Genomic DNA, 16,259 nt, shown 5'->3' with positions numbered 1-16,259 from the left:
AGCCCGCTTGGGATGATGTTATCTGAGTGGGGCACAGGAAAGACCCGCGGTAAAGACAAACTGACGACGGTCAGGTATTGTTGTAATGAATGGGTGGGATACCCGGTTAAAGGGAGCTCCGTGTACTGGCCAAAATTCGGATCCGAGGATGAATGGATGTGTGAAGCTTTGAACTTATGGCTCTATCAAAACCAGCCAGACAATGTTGAGAGCAGGGAATATGCAGCCTGCTGGCTCAAGGGATCCATTGAACAGTTGGTTTTGAATGAGAAAGAATTCAGGAATAAGAGAGAGGAGGAACCTCTTGTCCCTGAACCACAGGGTTGGGATGTGTTACATTCCCTCCCTCCACCTTATGTTCCTCCTATGCCGGCTCCTATCTTTCCTTCCCCTCCTATTGCCTACCCTTCTGCACCTCCCCCTCCTCCTCCCATACCACTAGAGAAGAGAGAGGAGAACCGGAGTGGTATGGTGACTCGCTCACAAAGCGCTCGATTACCACCCCCGTTAACAGTAGAGGTAGAGCATTGTTACTCCGAACAGCGTGAGACCCCTCAGGAAGAAGTGGCAGAACCTTGCGATGTATTCCTCAGGGAACAGGAAAACAAATCAAAGAAACCAGAAATTAGCTGGATGCGACCCCTACGGGAGGTTCCCGTAGGAGAAGGTCTTGGGTTCGTAAATGTGCCCCTGACCAGCACTGAAGTACGAAATTTTAAGAAAGAACTGACCTCCCTGATAGAAGATCCCCAGGGATGTGCCGAACAGTTAGACCAATTTTTGGGACCAAATATATATACAATATGGGGGTCTCGACATAGAATCCCCAGCAGGGGAACAATTGGTACTAACAGGTTTTGTTACCAACTCAGCCCCAGACATTAAGAGAAAATTACAAAAGACAGAAAATTGGCATGAGCAGGGAATAACCCAGCTTCTACAGATCACACAAAAAGCATTTGTCCAGACATCTGAGGATAAGCAGAAAGCAAAGGCTAACATTCTGATGCAAGCAGTTAAAGGAATAGTAGATGAGTAACATGAAAAAAAAAGGCAGGGACTGTGTGCCAGCTCCTGAATGTTGGGAGAAGTGCAGGGAGTGGGAGAGTAGAGACCAGAGATAATTTCATAAATCACGACTTCCCACTTCAGTCACTGACCAATATTGATTAAAATTCATGCTAAAAATTAAATGTCATAAATGATCATTTTTCAATACTGTAGAATTAGCGAATTTAACTACCAGTTAATTCCAATTTATGAAATAAATTGTATTTAAATGTGATTTTGCACAGGGAGTACCTGAGAGTTGAGTGATGTTATAACATTTGCAGGGAGAAATGTTTGCGCAAATAGGGTGAGTTCTATACATCTTAACTTTAAGTGTATGTGAGATAAAGAAAGGATCTGATGTGTAAAGTGGCTGGATCAGCCAGTTGAAGGGGGAGTGTGCATGTCCCTTTAAGTGCACTGTGGCACTTGAAATTGAGGCTTCAGGCTCTTGTCTTGCAGTTAGAGGTATGGAGCCCTATCAACACATTTAATACATTTCTTCTACACATTCAGCAGTCAAGGTCCGTGAGTTTAAAAATCACCCACCTCTGGAGAATAAAGATACCTCTGGGGATTCCTATGGGGATTCCTATAAGTTTAATCATTAATTTCTCTGGTGCATTTTCCTCTGGAGTGAAATTAATGCCTCAGCACAATTTCTCTGTATTGCCGCTGTTATTTAATTCATGATAACTTTCCCCATTCATCAGGTTTATATTAACACATAGACCTACCAACTTGTGTGTGGAAAAAGCTCTCCTAGTGAGGTCCCTTTTAAACTTTTCCTGCATAACTTAAACCTCTGCTGCCTAGATTTGGATTCCCCTGTCCTGCGATAAAAAGACAATGGCCAGTTATCAAGGCAATTTTGATTTTATAAACCTCTGCAAGGTCCCTTGTCAGCCTCCTGCTCTCCAGGGAGAAAACTCCCAACCTCTCTTATTGCTTAAGCCCTCTAGTTCCAGTGACATCCTTGTGAATGTCTCCTGCAGCCCTTGAAGTTTGATGAGAGCCTTCCTTTAGTTGGGTGACTAGAACGGAATACAATACTTCAAATGAAGTAACAAATAATGAAGGAAGCATGTGCAAAAGGGGTTCAAGAACAAAAGGTAGTCTTGCTGAGATTCAACAGGGCTTTAGCAAGTCCTCACTTGAGTACAGGGTACAGTTGTGATCTCCATGTCTAAAAAATATATTCCTAAATGAGGAGTTTGTCTCATGAGGAGCGAATGAGTAACATTGCCCTATACTTAGAGTAAAGAAAAATTAGAGGCCATTTCATCAACTCATGAAAGATTTTGAGCAGGTATGACAGGGTGGTTCCAGAGAGGGTTTTCTTTTTAATAGCCAGAGTCTAGAATGAAGAACTATAGCTCTAAATGGATTCTTACTGAGCTAAGAAGTTTACTTTTTCCTTATACAGCAGTTGTCTATATATTTAGCATCAAATGCATTCAAGACCAAAAATAATAGGAACTTGGACATTCAGAGAATCAGCCACAAAATGGGCTTATCAAAGGATCAACTGTGGAGTAGGCTCGTTAAGCAATATGGTCCTCACCTGTAATGCTACATTCTTGCCATCCAAAAAAACCTCAAAGGGAACACATTGCCCGAGCAGATGTATCACAAACATTTGAATCAGGAACATGGAGTGAGCCTAAAAAGGTGCTTGATAGTCAGTATGGACATGGTGGTGCTATATCACCCTGTTCCTCTGTTAAGGTGCATTTGTACAGCATTCACATACAAGAAACTGTTACATTAGAATTTGAGACTTGGGTCAGTTTATTTCACAACCAACTGAATTTGAGTAACACGTAAAGTGCCTTGAAGACAAACAAGAATTCTGGTGTTGAATCAAACAGTCAATCAAATCAGTGCAAGACATTTTTAAAATGAATATGTCATTTTTTCCAGTGTAATCCGAAATGTTAATAGATTGTGAATGAAAATAGCCAATTAAAACTCAAAAATTACATGCAATTGGAAATGACCCAACCAAGGAGCAAAACAAAAGAATCTGCAGATTTCTCTCCTTACAGGACTTAAGAAAGCACATTTGAATCCATCTTCTCTGGTCAAAACAATGAAAAGCTGCATTACCGGCAGTGCATTTTCTTGATGTCGTGCGTATGGAGTATTCAAAGTCTGGCACTGGCTGGTTACTTAGTTGCAGATGATAGTTTCTGGCTTCATCCAACAGATCCCTGCACTTCAGATTCTGCTTGATTATGTTTTCTTTAGCCACAACCCCCATAAGAAAATCAACAGGCAATAATGGTAATCGGACCTGCCAGCAAAGCAGAGGAATTTATAGAGAACTTTTGCAAAGTGTTCGCAAAAACAGCTGCAATACTTCAAAAGCAAAATATGTAAAAGTTCTGTGATGTTAACAAGGTTACAAGGTTAGAAAAAGAGACTAGATTGCTCCTATACCAGAACAGAGTTTGTGCAGTTTTTACTGAACTAAGATTCAATTTTCCTTCCCTTTGTGCATATAGCTATCCAATAAAATCAGAAGCAGATTTTGCAAGGAACTGCAGAAAAAAAGGAATCCATCTGGCAGAGATGCTATTTTCCTCTTTCTGAAAATGGTCAGAAATGGCTCAGTTCCAGTTGTATTTTGCAGAAACATTAATGAAGTTTAAAACCTTCCAGTGCAATTCAAGACAAGTTCCATGCAGCAAATGGTAAGATTAAAAAGGGAATTCTACATTAAAATTTGATTGGCACGGTTAGCGTAACGCTATTACACACCAGCAATGAGGGTTAGATTCTGATGCTGTCTGCAAGGAGTTTGTATGTTTCCCCCATGGCTTGCATGGAATTCTGCCAGGTGTTCGGTTTCCTCACACATTACAAGAACATACAGGCTTGGTCAATTAATTGGTCACATTGGTGTATAAAAGGTTTGGGCTTGTGGGTCAGAAGGGCCTGTCACCATGCTTTATTCTAAATTAAAATTTAAAAAATCTAACGCAACTCATCCAAATGCTAAAGCTACAATCAATATTTGAGAGAAATCACATTAGTTGGAACCTTTCATTAGGAAAATTAGTTCTTTTGTAAAAACTGGAGAACACTTCCAGAAAATTCTCATTTTAGGTTGTTTGAAAAGACAGAGTTTCATGGACACAGATACAATGCTCTCCATAATGTCTGGAATAAAGACACTTTTTTCCTTCATTTCCTCGTGCTCCACAATTTTAAATTTGTAATCAAACAATTCACATATGATTAAAGTGCACACTTCATATTTTATTCAAGGTTATTTGTATACCTTTGGTTTTGACCATGTAGAAATTACAGCACTTTTTATACATAGTCCCCTCATTTTAGGGCACCATAATGTTTGGAACATTTGGCTTCACAAGTGTTTTGTGAGTACTCAAGTATGTTTAATTTCTTCAATGGTACAGGTATAAGAGAGCTAAGCTTGCTTCTAAACTTTTGATAACTGTTGGAGTCTGTAGTTGCCATTTTTCATTGTGAAGACCAGAATTGTACCAATGAAAGTCAAAGAAGCCATAATGAGGCTGGAAAAAAAAACAGTAAGAGACATCACCCTAACCTTAGGATTACCAAAATCAACAGTTTGGAACATCATTAGGGAGAAAGACCGTACTGGTGAACTCAGTAATCACAAAGCAACTAGTATTCCAAAGTAAACCTCTATTGATGATGACTGAAGAATTCTCATCATAATGAAGAAAAATCCCCAAATAGATCAAAAATGCTCTTCAGGAGGCAGGTGCTGATGTGTCAATGACCTGCTATCTGCAGAATACAATGCAAATACTAGTTAGCCACAGAAAGGATGACCAGATTACAGTTTTCTAAAAGTGTCTGCAGAATTCTAGAAAAAAAGGCCTTGTAGACAGATAAAACCAAGATTAACCTGTATCAGAGTGATGGCAAGGGCAAAGTATGAGGCGTAAAGGAACTGCCCAAGATCCAAAGCATACCACCTTTGCCATGGTTTGCATGTTGCAGTGTAGCCTCTGTATTTCCTTTCATGAAGCTTTCTGCAGACGCTAGTCATTGACCTATCCACACCTGCCTCCTGAAGTACATTTCTGAACTGTCAGATATAGGTTTGGGAATTTTTCTTCATTTTGTCATCAACAGTGGAGATCTTCCTTGGAATACCTGACCCTTTACAATTACTGAGTTCACCAGTACGGTCTTTCTCCCTAATGATGTTCCAAACTGTTGATTTTGGTAATCCTAAGGTTAGGGTGATGTCTCTTACTGTTTTTTTTTCCAGCCTCATTATGGCTTCTTTGACTTTCATTGGTACAATTCTGGTCTTCACATTGAAAAATGGCAACTACAGACTCCAACAGTTATCAAAAGTTTAGCAGCAAGCTTAGCTCTCTTATACCTGTACCAATGAAGAAATTAAACATACTTGAGTACTCACAAACACCTATGAAGCCAAATGTCCCAAACATTATGGTGCCCTAAAATGAGGGGACTATGTATAAAAAGTGCTGTAATTTCTACATGGTCAAAACAAAATGTATACAAATAACCTTGAATAAAATATGAAGTGTGCACTTTAATCACATGTGAATCATTTGACTACAAATTTAAAACTGTGGAGCACAGGGGGAAAATGAAGGGAAAAAAAAGTGTCTTTGTCCCAAACATTATGAAGGGCACTGTATATCTACAGTTCACTCAATGCAATCAGCTCTTCCTTTTCCCCTACTCACTTCATGAATCATATAAGCTTATTAATGTGGTGAAAGTTACAACCTAAAGCATTTCTAATGACTTGCATTTTGCAATCACAACAGTATTTCTCCAATTTTGTATGATGTCGCAGATAAACCTTTCATATTCAAAAAATAAGACTTTTAAGCATTAGGTATCCAATCCTCAATGGGAAAAACCTCGTCTCAAACGGCTGATACCTCATTACCATGGAAATATTAAAAAATAAGAATTTAACTTGCATGTTATTTTATAATTTTAGATCCCCCTCTTTACCTTACAACTAAAAAGGTAGTCATTAACAAACAGGTATTATGCAAGTGGCATTGCCCCTAATGAACAACAGACAATTTATTTTAATGTCAGTTAAATGATTGCTGTAAATTACTCCTCCTTTAAATGGCCAGGCCTGTCCCGCATCGGACTTGTCAGCCACAAACGAGCCTGCAGCTGACGTGGACTTTTTACCCCCTCCATAAATCTTCGTCCGCGAAGCCAAGCCAAAGAAATGGCCAGTAGAATCGGAGGAGAGTTATGTGCATGAGACAGAAAAGGCTACAGGAGAATAAGACTGTCCTGCGGATCAGCATCCACTCGATGAGTTGAATGGTTTCCTTGGTAAAGGAACACGAGAAAGGTGAGAACATGAGGCAATTTGCCATTTGTATTTGCTTATTGGATAATTTCATTGATATTCCTGTTTTCTCTCTTCTGACTTTCTTAAATAATGAGGTTATATTATATATTGGTCGTCCTTCAGTTTGAAGAAGACATGTTGTTGTGCAGTTCATCTGTGGACATGAAGGTGACTGCAGTCCCAGTCTGGAAGTGCAGTCTGGCACAGTAGGGGCACTGGAAGTCCATTTTTTATAATAACTGTGGCTGCTCTGTGACACTGTTCACAGTTTTCCATTGGTTTTTGGCAGCGCCGGTCATCAAAACTGGTGTAGGCTTTATAGCACAGGGCTCGCCATCTGGATCTGTCAACAGCCACAGCTTCTAGTTCTCTTGGCTGGATGCCACAGTAGCGAGGGGCTTCCATTGTAGCATCTTTATAGCGCTTGCATGGACGACCTTGAAGTCTCCTTCCGGTCGGTCTTCAATTCACTATAGAGGAGTTGGCGAGGCATATGGTGGTCATCCATTCTGAGGACATGTCCCACCCTCTGTATCTGGGTACTGATGATTAGTGTCTCAATGCTGGTTGACTTCACGCGACCCAAGACCTCCAGGTTGGAGACACAATCTTGCCAACGGATGCCAAGGATGGCACGCATGTGGAATTTCCAGTTGTTTGATGTGACTTCGATACAGAGTCAGGGTCTCACACCCATATAAGAGAGAAGATATGACTACAGCTCTTTAGACATTCAGTTTGGTGGAGATGCAGACATTGTGTTGATTGAGCACTCTAGAATGCAGCCTCCCCAGATGCTGGCTGATCCTGGGATCAATTTCTCTGTCTAAAGACCCATCACTCGTGATGATGTTCCCCAAGTATTTGAAGCTGTTTATATTTGTCAGCTGGATGTCATTTACAGTGATTTTTAGTTCTATGGTGTTGGTGTTTGGCACAAACTGGAGTACTTCAGTCCTGTTCAGGTTGATGGTCAGGCCAAAGAGCATAGCAGCGTCTGATAATTTGTTCAGTATTAACTGTAGATTAATGGTTCTCAACCTTTTTCTTTCCACTCACATACCACTTTCAGTATTTCCTATGCCATAGGTGCTCTGTGATTAATAAGGGATTTCTTAAGGTGGCATGTAGGTGGAAAGAAAAAGTTTGAAAACTAATGTTTTAATCATACCTAATTGACTCATTGTGTGCATGGTTTCATAACTCGAAAGGAAATGGGCCATTGATAATGAAATATTTTGCTTGAGAAAAATTAACAATTGGGTCTAGAGCAGTGATTCTCAACCTTCCCACTTGCATACCACCTTAAGCAATCGCTTACTAATCACATAGCAGATGGCATAGGGATTACTTAAAGTGGTATGTGAGTGGAAAAAAAGGTGGAGAACCACTGCTGTAGATCACTAACTTTGTGTGCCAAGAGCGTAGTCATTAGTAAAAAGGGTTTCTTGAATGACTGTGTAGAGGTACTTCATCCGTGAGTTCAAGTGACAAAGGTCAAAGAGAGAGCCGTCCAGTCAGTACCTGATGTACACTCTCTCCTCCAGGCCTTGAACAGCATGTGACAACATGCAAGTGAAGAACTGATTGACAAAGACTGGGGCTATATTAATAATCTTCCAACCCACGAGAACCATTCCAGTCTCCATGGATTTTGTAAGATGACATTTAAGCATCCACCATCTCCACTGCCATCTTTTTCAAAACTTCAAGATGCAGGTTATTAGATCCTAGGGATTTATTATCTTTCAGTCTTATTATTTTGTCCAATAAAGTTCTTCTACTAAATACATTTCTTTCAGCTTCTCATGCTTGAAAGACTTGTGATCCTCTACAATTTCTCAGAGGTGTACCAAATCTATCTTCAAAGTCAGAAAGAAATGATTTGTTTAATTTCTCTACTAATTCCTTCTTCCCATGTATAATGCTTGTAAGGGACCCAAATTAACCTTTTCTTAACTTTTCCATTTTGCCTTGAAGTTAATAAGTGAGAAAAATATCTCCACCTGGGCTGTTAATGACAGAAGGACGATCAATTTAAAACAAAATACATTATGTCTCTGCAAGACCGTTAAAGGTTCTTCTTTGGCTTGGCTTTGCGGACGAAGATTTATGGAGGGGTAAATGTCCACGTCAGCTGCAGGTTTGTTTGTGGCTGACAAGTCTGATGCGGGACAGGCAGACATGGTTGCAGGGGAAAATTGGTTGGTTGGGGTTGGGTGTTGGGTTTTTCCTCCTTTGTCTTTTGTCAGTGAGGTGGGCTCTAAAGGTACTTTTGTGAATAAAGCATTTCTGATCAAGTCTGAAGTATGTATTTTGACACATCCACGTAAACACAGCTCTTCAGATGACTAGATGCTGCCACCACCAGCAACCTGACCACCATCCACTGTCAACAACCCTCAGACTTCATGTGCTGTACAGTGAGAGGGGCACCACAAATATATGATCAACCTTAGTGCCATGACACAATGCCAATTAACTGTACAACAGCTGCTGTGTTATCTACGCAGTCTGTCAAACACTCTCTCCCACAGTAAAACTCTGGTCTCAAACAAACCCTCACTTGTACACAAGAAAATAAGCATCAATGCAGATGTAGGGAAAAAGTACAACTTTAAGACTGTCAGAAAGACTGAATATGCATTTTTTTTTTTAAAACCTGGAGGCCAGCCAGACATAATTTCAATCTACAGAATGCACTACTGTATTTAAAAAAAAGCTGACAAGTTACATTGTTTGGATCAGTTCTGGCATCGTGTATCTCAACAGCTTGGCCCTGTTCATATTAGAGGATGGGCATGAATGGCATTCTAAGGAACATTTAGACTTTTTCTTGGATACAGAAGAATTTCAGACAAATGAATCCTTTCATACAGAACTGAAATATAAATTAAATATCAGAATTTGATAGATGATTAAAAAATTCTGTTGCAAAATAGCCATGATTTGAACATCAAGTCAAGGCTCAGTACAGCTTCCAAAAAAAATGGTAAAACTGCCTGAAATAATGAAAGATGTGTACTATCAAAAATTATTTGCCAATTCATATTCAGAATGCAGATATATTTTGGTAAAGATTTTGGTTTGCATGGATAGAAAACCATCTGGTTAGCAAGAAAAGTGCAATATGGCTGCCATTTAATACAATACCCGCTTTTTTATCACTCAGGAGCCTATTGACCTATTATCTCCACAGGTGTGTCCTGATTAAATAAAAAACAGTAAGTGCTGGGTATATTTAATGGGTCATACAGCATATACGCAAAAAGAAACAGTTCATTTTTCATGTCAATGACCCTCCATCAGAAGCTTATCTAGATTGCAAACATTTGGCCCAAAATTTTTTGGGATATTTTACAGTTGAAAACATGAGGTTCTGGTCATCAGCCTATCACATTTTGACAAATAAATCAACTCCATAAAGAGGGCTGGATGTTTCCAAAGTGGCAGAGTGGCACCTTTCTACTCTCAAGTCTGCTGGGTCACTCTAGCGGAAGATTCTGAAGCACTGCCCAACTTGCAATTTCTCATCACTGTAGGAATTCCAGACCCACCAAACTGAACATGGCAACATTTTGCTTTCAGACAAATTAAGTAGAAAACAGTTGGAAAGGATAATGTGAGTTTTTCTCACCAATCTCTGCGTTCTTTTTATGCCGGTGAGGAAGGACCTTAACCAGCGTTTGTTCCTAGTTAAATTTGAAGTTTGTAGTGAACATGCAGAGATCTATTGTAAAATGCCTTGCCTCAAGATTTCAGCTCCTCCACCTGGAATACACAGCTGAAATGCTTCCAATGGGAAGAGATTTTTCATGTTTAAATGTTCAAGAAAAATACAAAAGGTTTTCTTTGAGGCAAACCAGGTACAATATCACACACAAGAAGATAACATCCTGACTTATCCTGAAGCATCTGCAGTTAACCCTGCCATCTGAGACAAAGATCATTCAACCATTTTGGTGGTGATAATCAAGATATAAATTTTGTAACTATTCAACTTGTTGCCCCATTATTTAACTACAATGTGACCTCAAATTCTAATACCCTGCTGTTTTCAGCCTCCATGCACTATTTAAGCTATCTATCCATTAAGCTATGCATTTTAAAGAGAACCATGTGAAGTGATCATCATCTAAACTCATTTAAAAGGCTACTTTTCTGCAGTATTAAAACAATCATTGCATCAATAATGTTACAAAATGCAACAGTGACCGTGGAAATCAATCTACCGTGCAATAAATTAATATTGCATTTTACCACGCAACAATGTTATCACTTAACTATGTGCAATTCTGGTTGCAACATTGCAGGAAGGATACGGAGCCTTTGGAAATAGTACTGAAGAGATTTACCAGAATATTGTCTAAATTAAGGATATGTGCTATGGGGAGAGGTTGGAGAAACTTGGTTGTTTTCTCTGGAGAATCCAAAGGGAAGCTTATAAAATTATGAGAGGCATTGTTAGGAAAGAGTCAGGATCTTTCTCCCAGGTAAAGAACATCACAATACATGCGTTTTAAGGAGCTGTCTGGAAAAAATGTTGCACAGACTGCTAGGAATAGTGGTGGAAGCAGATACAGTAGTAGCATTTAAGAAGCTTCTAGATAGATACACAAATGTGCAGGGAAGAGAGGGATATGCTTCATGTACAAGCCACATAGTTTAATCTGGGAATAATTTTCTATCTTCTAAAAACCACTTACATCTTCACTAATCCCCAACTGATCTGCCAACCTACCTGTGCAAGAACTTGATCCAACCACTTGGTGTGATGTTGCGGATTTGAGTGCAGCCACTTCATAGCAGCATTATACACTTGTTTTTCTTTTTCCACATTCAGATCACTGGATGAAAGAAGTGCAATGAGGTGCTTTGGTGAAACATTTATAAAGTCTTCACATTCTACTACTTCATTAAAATGTTCGCAAGCATACTTATCAGCCATGCTCATTAAGTCAACGCGATTGTGACTTTCAGCAAATGAGCGGACTGCTAGGCAGTTTGATGGGTGAAAATGAACTTTCATGTATTCACAGCATGCTTTGGCCACAAGCTCTACCTGCAGAATGCATGCTGCATATAGAAGAGGCTGTACGTTGTCTACAGTAAGTTTGATCCTTGAACAATAAGCAAATTTCACAAGGTCATCAATTGCATCGCCATCAAAATCTTTAATCTCTATCAAGTCTTGTTTGGCTTCAGCCATTTCAGAAAGAAACATTGCTCTGAAGTATGGAATCACGCAAGCTAGCACCAATTTGTGGCATGGAATTAATTTAGGCCCAACCTATTGGGAAGAATAAAATAAAACATAATTTTAGTAACAATTTAAAATTAGCCCAAATCAATGAGAGGAATTATTAGTTATGGCAGATTACTTGCCTATGTAATACACATTTAACAAAATAACATCATTTAAAATGTTTTGATTGAAATTGATGTGAACAAAACTGAGTTTAATACATTAATTAAATTTAACTGCTGAAATATCAATTCTAATAATTTTTTTTCTTTCTTTAAAAATAAACATGACAATTTACACAGCAGAATTCATTAACAACACCAAAATTCGCCAAGTATATTCACAGTTCTGAGTAGGTATGAAGAGACACAACACCATACAACTACTAACAAATAAGAAAGGAGTTTGATGACTTAAGAAAAACTTCACACTGATCCATTACTATTTAGTTATCCATGACTGATTATATTCAAATCATCTCTCCCTAGGAAGGAACTAATTATTTTCAGGGTAGATGATTAGCCTCTCTTGGTGGAGAACCGCACCCCTGGCCATTGTCTACATGTGTGAACACGGGCAATTTCACTTCCTGTGTCACTACCAACGGAAACGATCAAAGAAAATACTCACTTTTTAGCACATAAATGACGGAAGGTCATGGATGAAACAGACAAACACAACGGGGCCTTGGAAAATGCCCTGAAGAACTACTGCAATGGTATCCTGGAGGTGAGATGATGGTCGTCCAACATTCACAACCATCTTCTTTTGCACAAAAGGTGACTGGCACATGGAGAGTTTTCCTTTTGATTTGTCTGTACTACCTGCTGTACTCAATTTATATCTCCCACTTTCTCAGAAAGCTGCCAACATATTAAAGGATCAATCCCATCCCAGCCATGCTCTCTTCTTCCCCTTTCCATTAGGCAGAAGATACACAAGGTTGAAAACACAAACCTCCAGGTTCAAAGACAGTTTCTTTCCTACGGTTATCAGGTTCTTAAATGGGCTGCTCATTGGTAAATGATAATGCCTTTGCATTGTTTTGCAGTACAGATGTTTTCCCCCCCAAACCTTGCACTTTATCTTTATAAAATTATATCCTGCACTCTTTGATTTATTGTAATATTACACCTTGCACATTTGTTTTATTATTGCATTACCTGTTGTTCTTAAGAATGGGTTATCTTACCTGGATCTTGGTAGGTGATAATAAACAATCCAAAAAATTGACTTCAGCTTTACATCAAGACAGCATTTTACTAAATGAGCATGCATTGATGCCTCATTCAGCCAAAGGCTACCTGATGTCAAGGGCAGTTACTTACATCATGCTTCTGGAGTTCAATTCTTTCACTCAAATCTGAATCAAGTTTGCAACAAGGTTCAGGTGAAACCTGAATCGAGCATCAGTGAGCAGATTACTGACACTATCAATAAGCACTTTACTGTTGATGTAGAAATTAGGCAGATTGGATTTTTCATGGTCTTTGTAGCCAGGACTCACCTGGGCAATTTTCCACATTGCCAGATAGATCCCAACTTTTAGCCATTTTAGGACAGCAGGATCCAAGTGCAATACCTTCCTCGTTAAAGTGAGAATGTGGAAGCTACTGCCCATACTTTTACAACAATACAAAATATTGATCAGTGAAAGATCAAAAGCTTGTCTGTGTAGACACAAGATTTTCCTTGAATTATTTTAGTGATAGAGGAACCAAATGTTTATAACCTAGAATCTAGAAATGCAAGAGTTTATTGGCAAAAGTAATAAAAGTTGACCTGGAGGCAACTGCAAAGACAGGTGGGTCAGTGGATTAACCTTGGTGGTTGATAGAATCCAATGTTCTCATTTCATTACCTGGTAAAACAATTCTGAATGAGAAGTGTAAACATATTTGCCAACATTTTCACAAACTAGCATTGAGGCCTGACACATTCAGGTACTCATGAATCATCAAGAAAAGAATGCCTAAAATTCTGCCACCAGCAATCTGCACACAGTGTGACTGCGACATCTCATTTCCAAAGATCATGAATTCTGTATTGTTGGGAGTTGATGAGAGCAAAGCACCCCTATAGCTCAGCATGTTCTACACTGTTGATAAACGAGCTGTAGTAAAAACATCATGCAGGAAACACTCAGTTGGTGAGGAAACTCTGAAGACAAAAAAAAATTAACCTTTCAGATCAATGGCCTTTCCTTACGCGATTCTAAACTGTTTCGCTTCCCACTTTACAGATGCCAACTTGCCTGTTGAGCATGAACCACATATTCTTCTTTTAATTTTTGATTTTTAGCATCTACTCTATTTTGCGCACATATTATAAAGAATTGCACTAATTCCACACAATAGAAACTCCAATAAATTTTTCAGCTCAAATTACTGTTTAAAAGTTTCAACAAGAAAAAAAATCCATATTCAGACCAACCACCTCAGAATTTACGATTCATGGATTTTCATGAGGTCTGGATACTTGAGGGAGAGAGAGAGAGAGAGAGAGAGAGAGAGAGAGAGAGAGAGAGAGAGAGAGAGAGAGAGAGAGAGAGAAGGGTTTCAGACTGCTGCTCAAAGACAAAGAGGGGCATTCTTCTCACCTTTAATGTGACATCACAGAGTTCCTTGGCTTCATAGAACTGATAGAGAGCACAGTGATACTCCTTCCAAGCTTCATCTGCTTCAAAAAGAAAAGAACCATCTGTTTCAGTGTCATGGTCAATGGACCTAATTGGAAGCTTCCTGTTCTTTTGCTGATGAGGCTTCAAATTTTCTGGAATCCTATCACTTGAAGCCATTTCTTTAACTGTTGTATCTTCACCTGTATGCACATCTTCTAAACATTACTGTTTGTAGATCTAGCATCTTGATTGTGTATACAAAAACATTCTTGCCTGTTAAAACAACAACATCAATTAGTTGGAATTTCTCAAACTTGCATCAATATCATCACCTGTTGTTATCTGTCAGGTGAACTCTAGCTCAGTGGTTCTCAGCCTTTTTCTTTCCACTCACATACCACTTTAATTAATCCCTATGCCATCGGTGCTCTGTGATTAGTAAGGGATTGCTTAAGGTGGTGTGTGAGTGGGAAGGGAAGGTTGAGGATCACTGCTCTAGACCCAAATGTCACTGAAATATTTTGCTTGAGAAAAATTGTGATTGGCCCATTTCCTTTGGAGTTATGAAACCGTGCACATAACGAGTCAATGAGGTACGATTAAAAGTGGTTTTCAACCTTTTTCTTTCCACTCACATACCACCTTAAGCAATCCCTTACTAATCACAGAGCACCAATGGCACAGGGATTGCTTAAAGTGGTATGTGAGTGGAAAGAAAAAGGTTGAGAACCACTGCTCTAGCTAAAAGAAAAATATTAAAATTTCCTAGCTGTAACATTAAGATTGAATATGGTTTGCTCTCTCTTTTAATTGTGGTGCATATTTTTGCTTCACTGAGATCCACCTAATAATCAAAAAAAATGCTGTGCACATCTAATATCAGGTTTGGAACTGAGATTTCCAGATCCTGAGGGATCTGTGAATAATTTATGAAATCATGGTTTTGTTTCTACTACTGTATAAAAGCTGCAAAAAGTACATCCTTCAATCCATAGAAGTTCTTCCTTCTCACAGGTGGTGCATTTTTTTCAGAAACTAAGGTCAGGCCCAAAACTGGTGACTAATTTCCTAAATTAAATTTTTAATTAGAAGAAAAAGCACTGCTCTAGTCTGACCTTTCACATGTTTAGAAGTTAGCTTTAAGCAGCAATACCGTAAGCACATGACCAAAATACATAGCTGCTATTAACTTGTTGGCAAAGGAGCACGAGAGAATAGCTCAATCTGACTTGTAATCTTGTTTACAAAGTACAGTTGAACATTCATTGAAAATGTATAAAATGTCAGCAAATGTTGAATGGTATTTTGGGATCCAAGATGTATACCCAACATCTTCTGAGCCGCTAAGGTAAAAAAAATATTTTGACACAAGTTCATATGCTATATTCCCCAGTTCGAGTATCACCTGTCAATGGTAGCACACCTCTCTGTTTCTATCTTACCTATTTCACAATTTTGTATGTTTCTATAAGACACCCCCACATCCTTCTGAACCCTAATGATCACAGCCCCAATAACTACCTCATTTCCAGAATTAATTTGCTGAATTTTCTCCAGTCTCCAACTCTAGTATATTCTTTATCCAGTAAGGAGACTAGAACTGCACACAGAATTCCAACTGTGACCCTCTACGAATGCAACAGAATCTCCCTGCCCTTGAATTTAACCCCCCGATGAAGGCCAAAAATGCCTTTGCCTTCTTGATAAATTTTTGCACCTGTGAACTAACTTATTGTGCTTCATGTACAAGCACTCCCAGAACTCTCTGCATAAAAGCATGCTGCATTCTTTCATCATTTAAAAATAGTCCAATTTATGATTTTTCTTTCCAAAGTGAACATCACATTTACCAACATTGCACTCTGTCTGCCACCCCAACCTCCTTGCCTACTCACTTAACCTATCTCTATCCCTCTACAGACATTCTATACCCTCTACGCAATTTGCTTTTCTACTTCATCTTAGCAAACTTAGCTACACTA

The 16,259-nt window shown here is 38.9% G+C and overlaps 1 protein-coding gene across 6 annotated transcripts in view; it reads right to left on the bottom strand.

Moving 5' to 3' along the window:
* The window catches only part of klhl8 (kelch-like family member 8), a 56,432-nt gene that overhangs the window by 19,723 nt on the left and 20,450 nt on the right, over positions 1 to 16,259 (bottom strand). For 5 of the 6 annotated variants that reach the window (XM_069925508.1, XM_069925509.1, XM_069925507.1 and 2 more), the window contains 3 exons: positions 14,257 to 14,550; positions 11,154 to 11,702; positions 3,160 to 3,346 (listed from right to left, as the gene is read on the bottom strand). In XM_069925508.1, coding sequence (XP_069781609.1) covers positions 3,160 to 3,346; positions 11,154 to 11,702; positions 14,257 to 14,454 — 934 coding nt within the window. In that variant the 5' untranslated portion in view covers positions 14,455 to 14,550. Of the gene's footprint in view, positions 1 to 3,159; positions 3,347 to 11,153; positions 11,703 to 14,256; positions 14,551 to 16,259 lie in introns of those variants that run through there. The other variant, XM_069925512.1, reaches the window with a different exon arrangement.

The sequence above is a fragment of the Narcine bancroftii genome, chromosome 3 (genome assembly GCF_036971445.1).
Source record: "Narcine bancroftii isolate sNarBan1 chromosome 3, sNarBan1.hap1, whole genome shotgun sequence".
NCBI classification, from domain to species: Eukaryota; Metazoa; Chordata; class Chondrichthyes; order Torpediniformes; family Narcinidae; genus Narcine; species Narcine bancroftii.
Note: the sequence above shows the minus strand (reverse complement) of the source record. Positions and strands in the feature narration are given on the sequence as shown.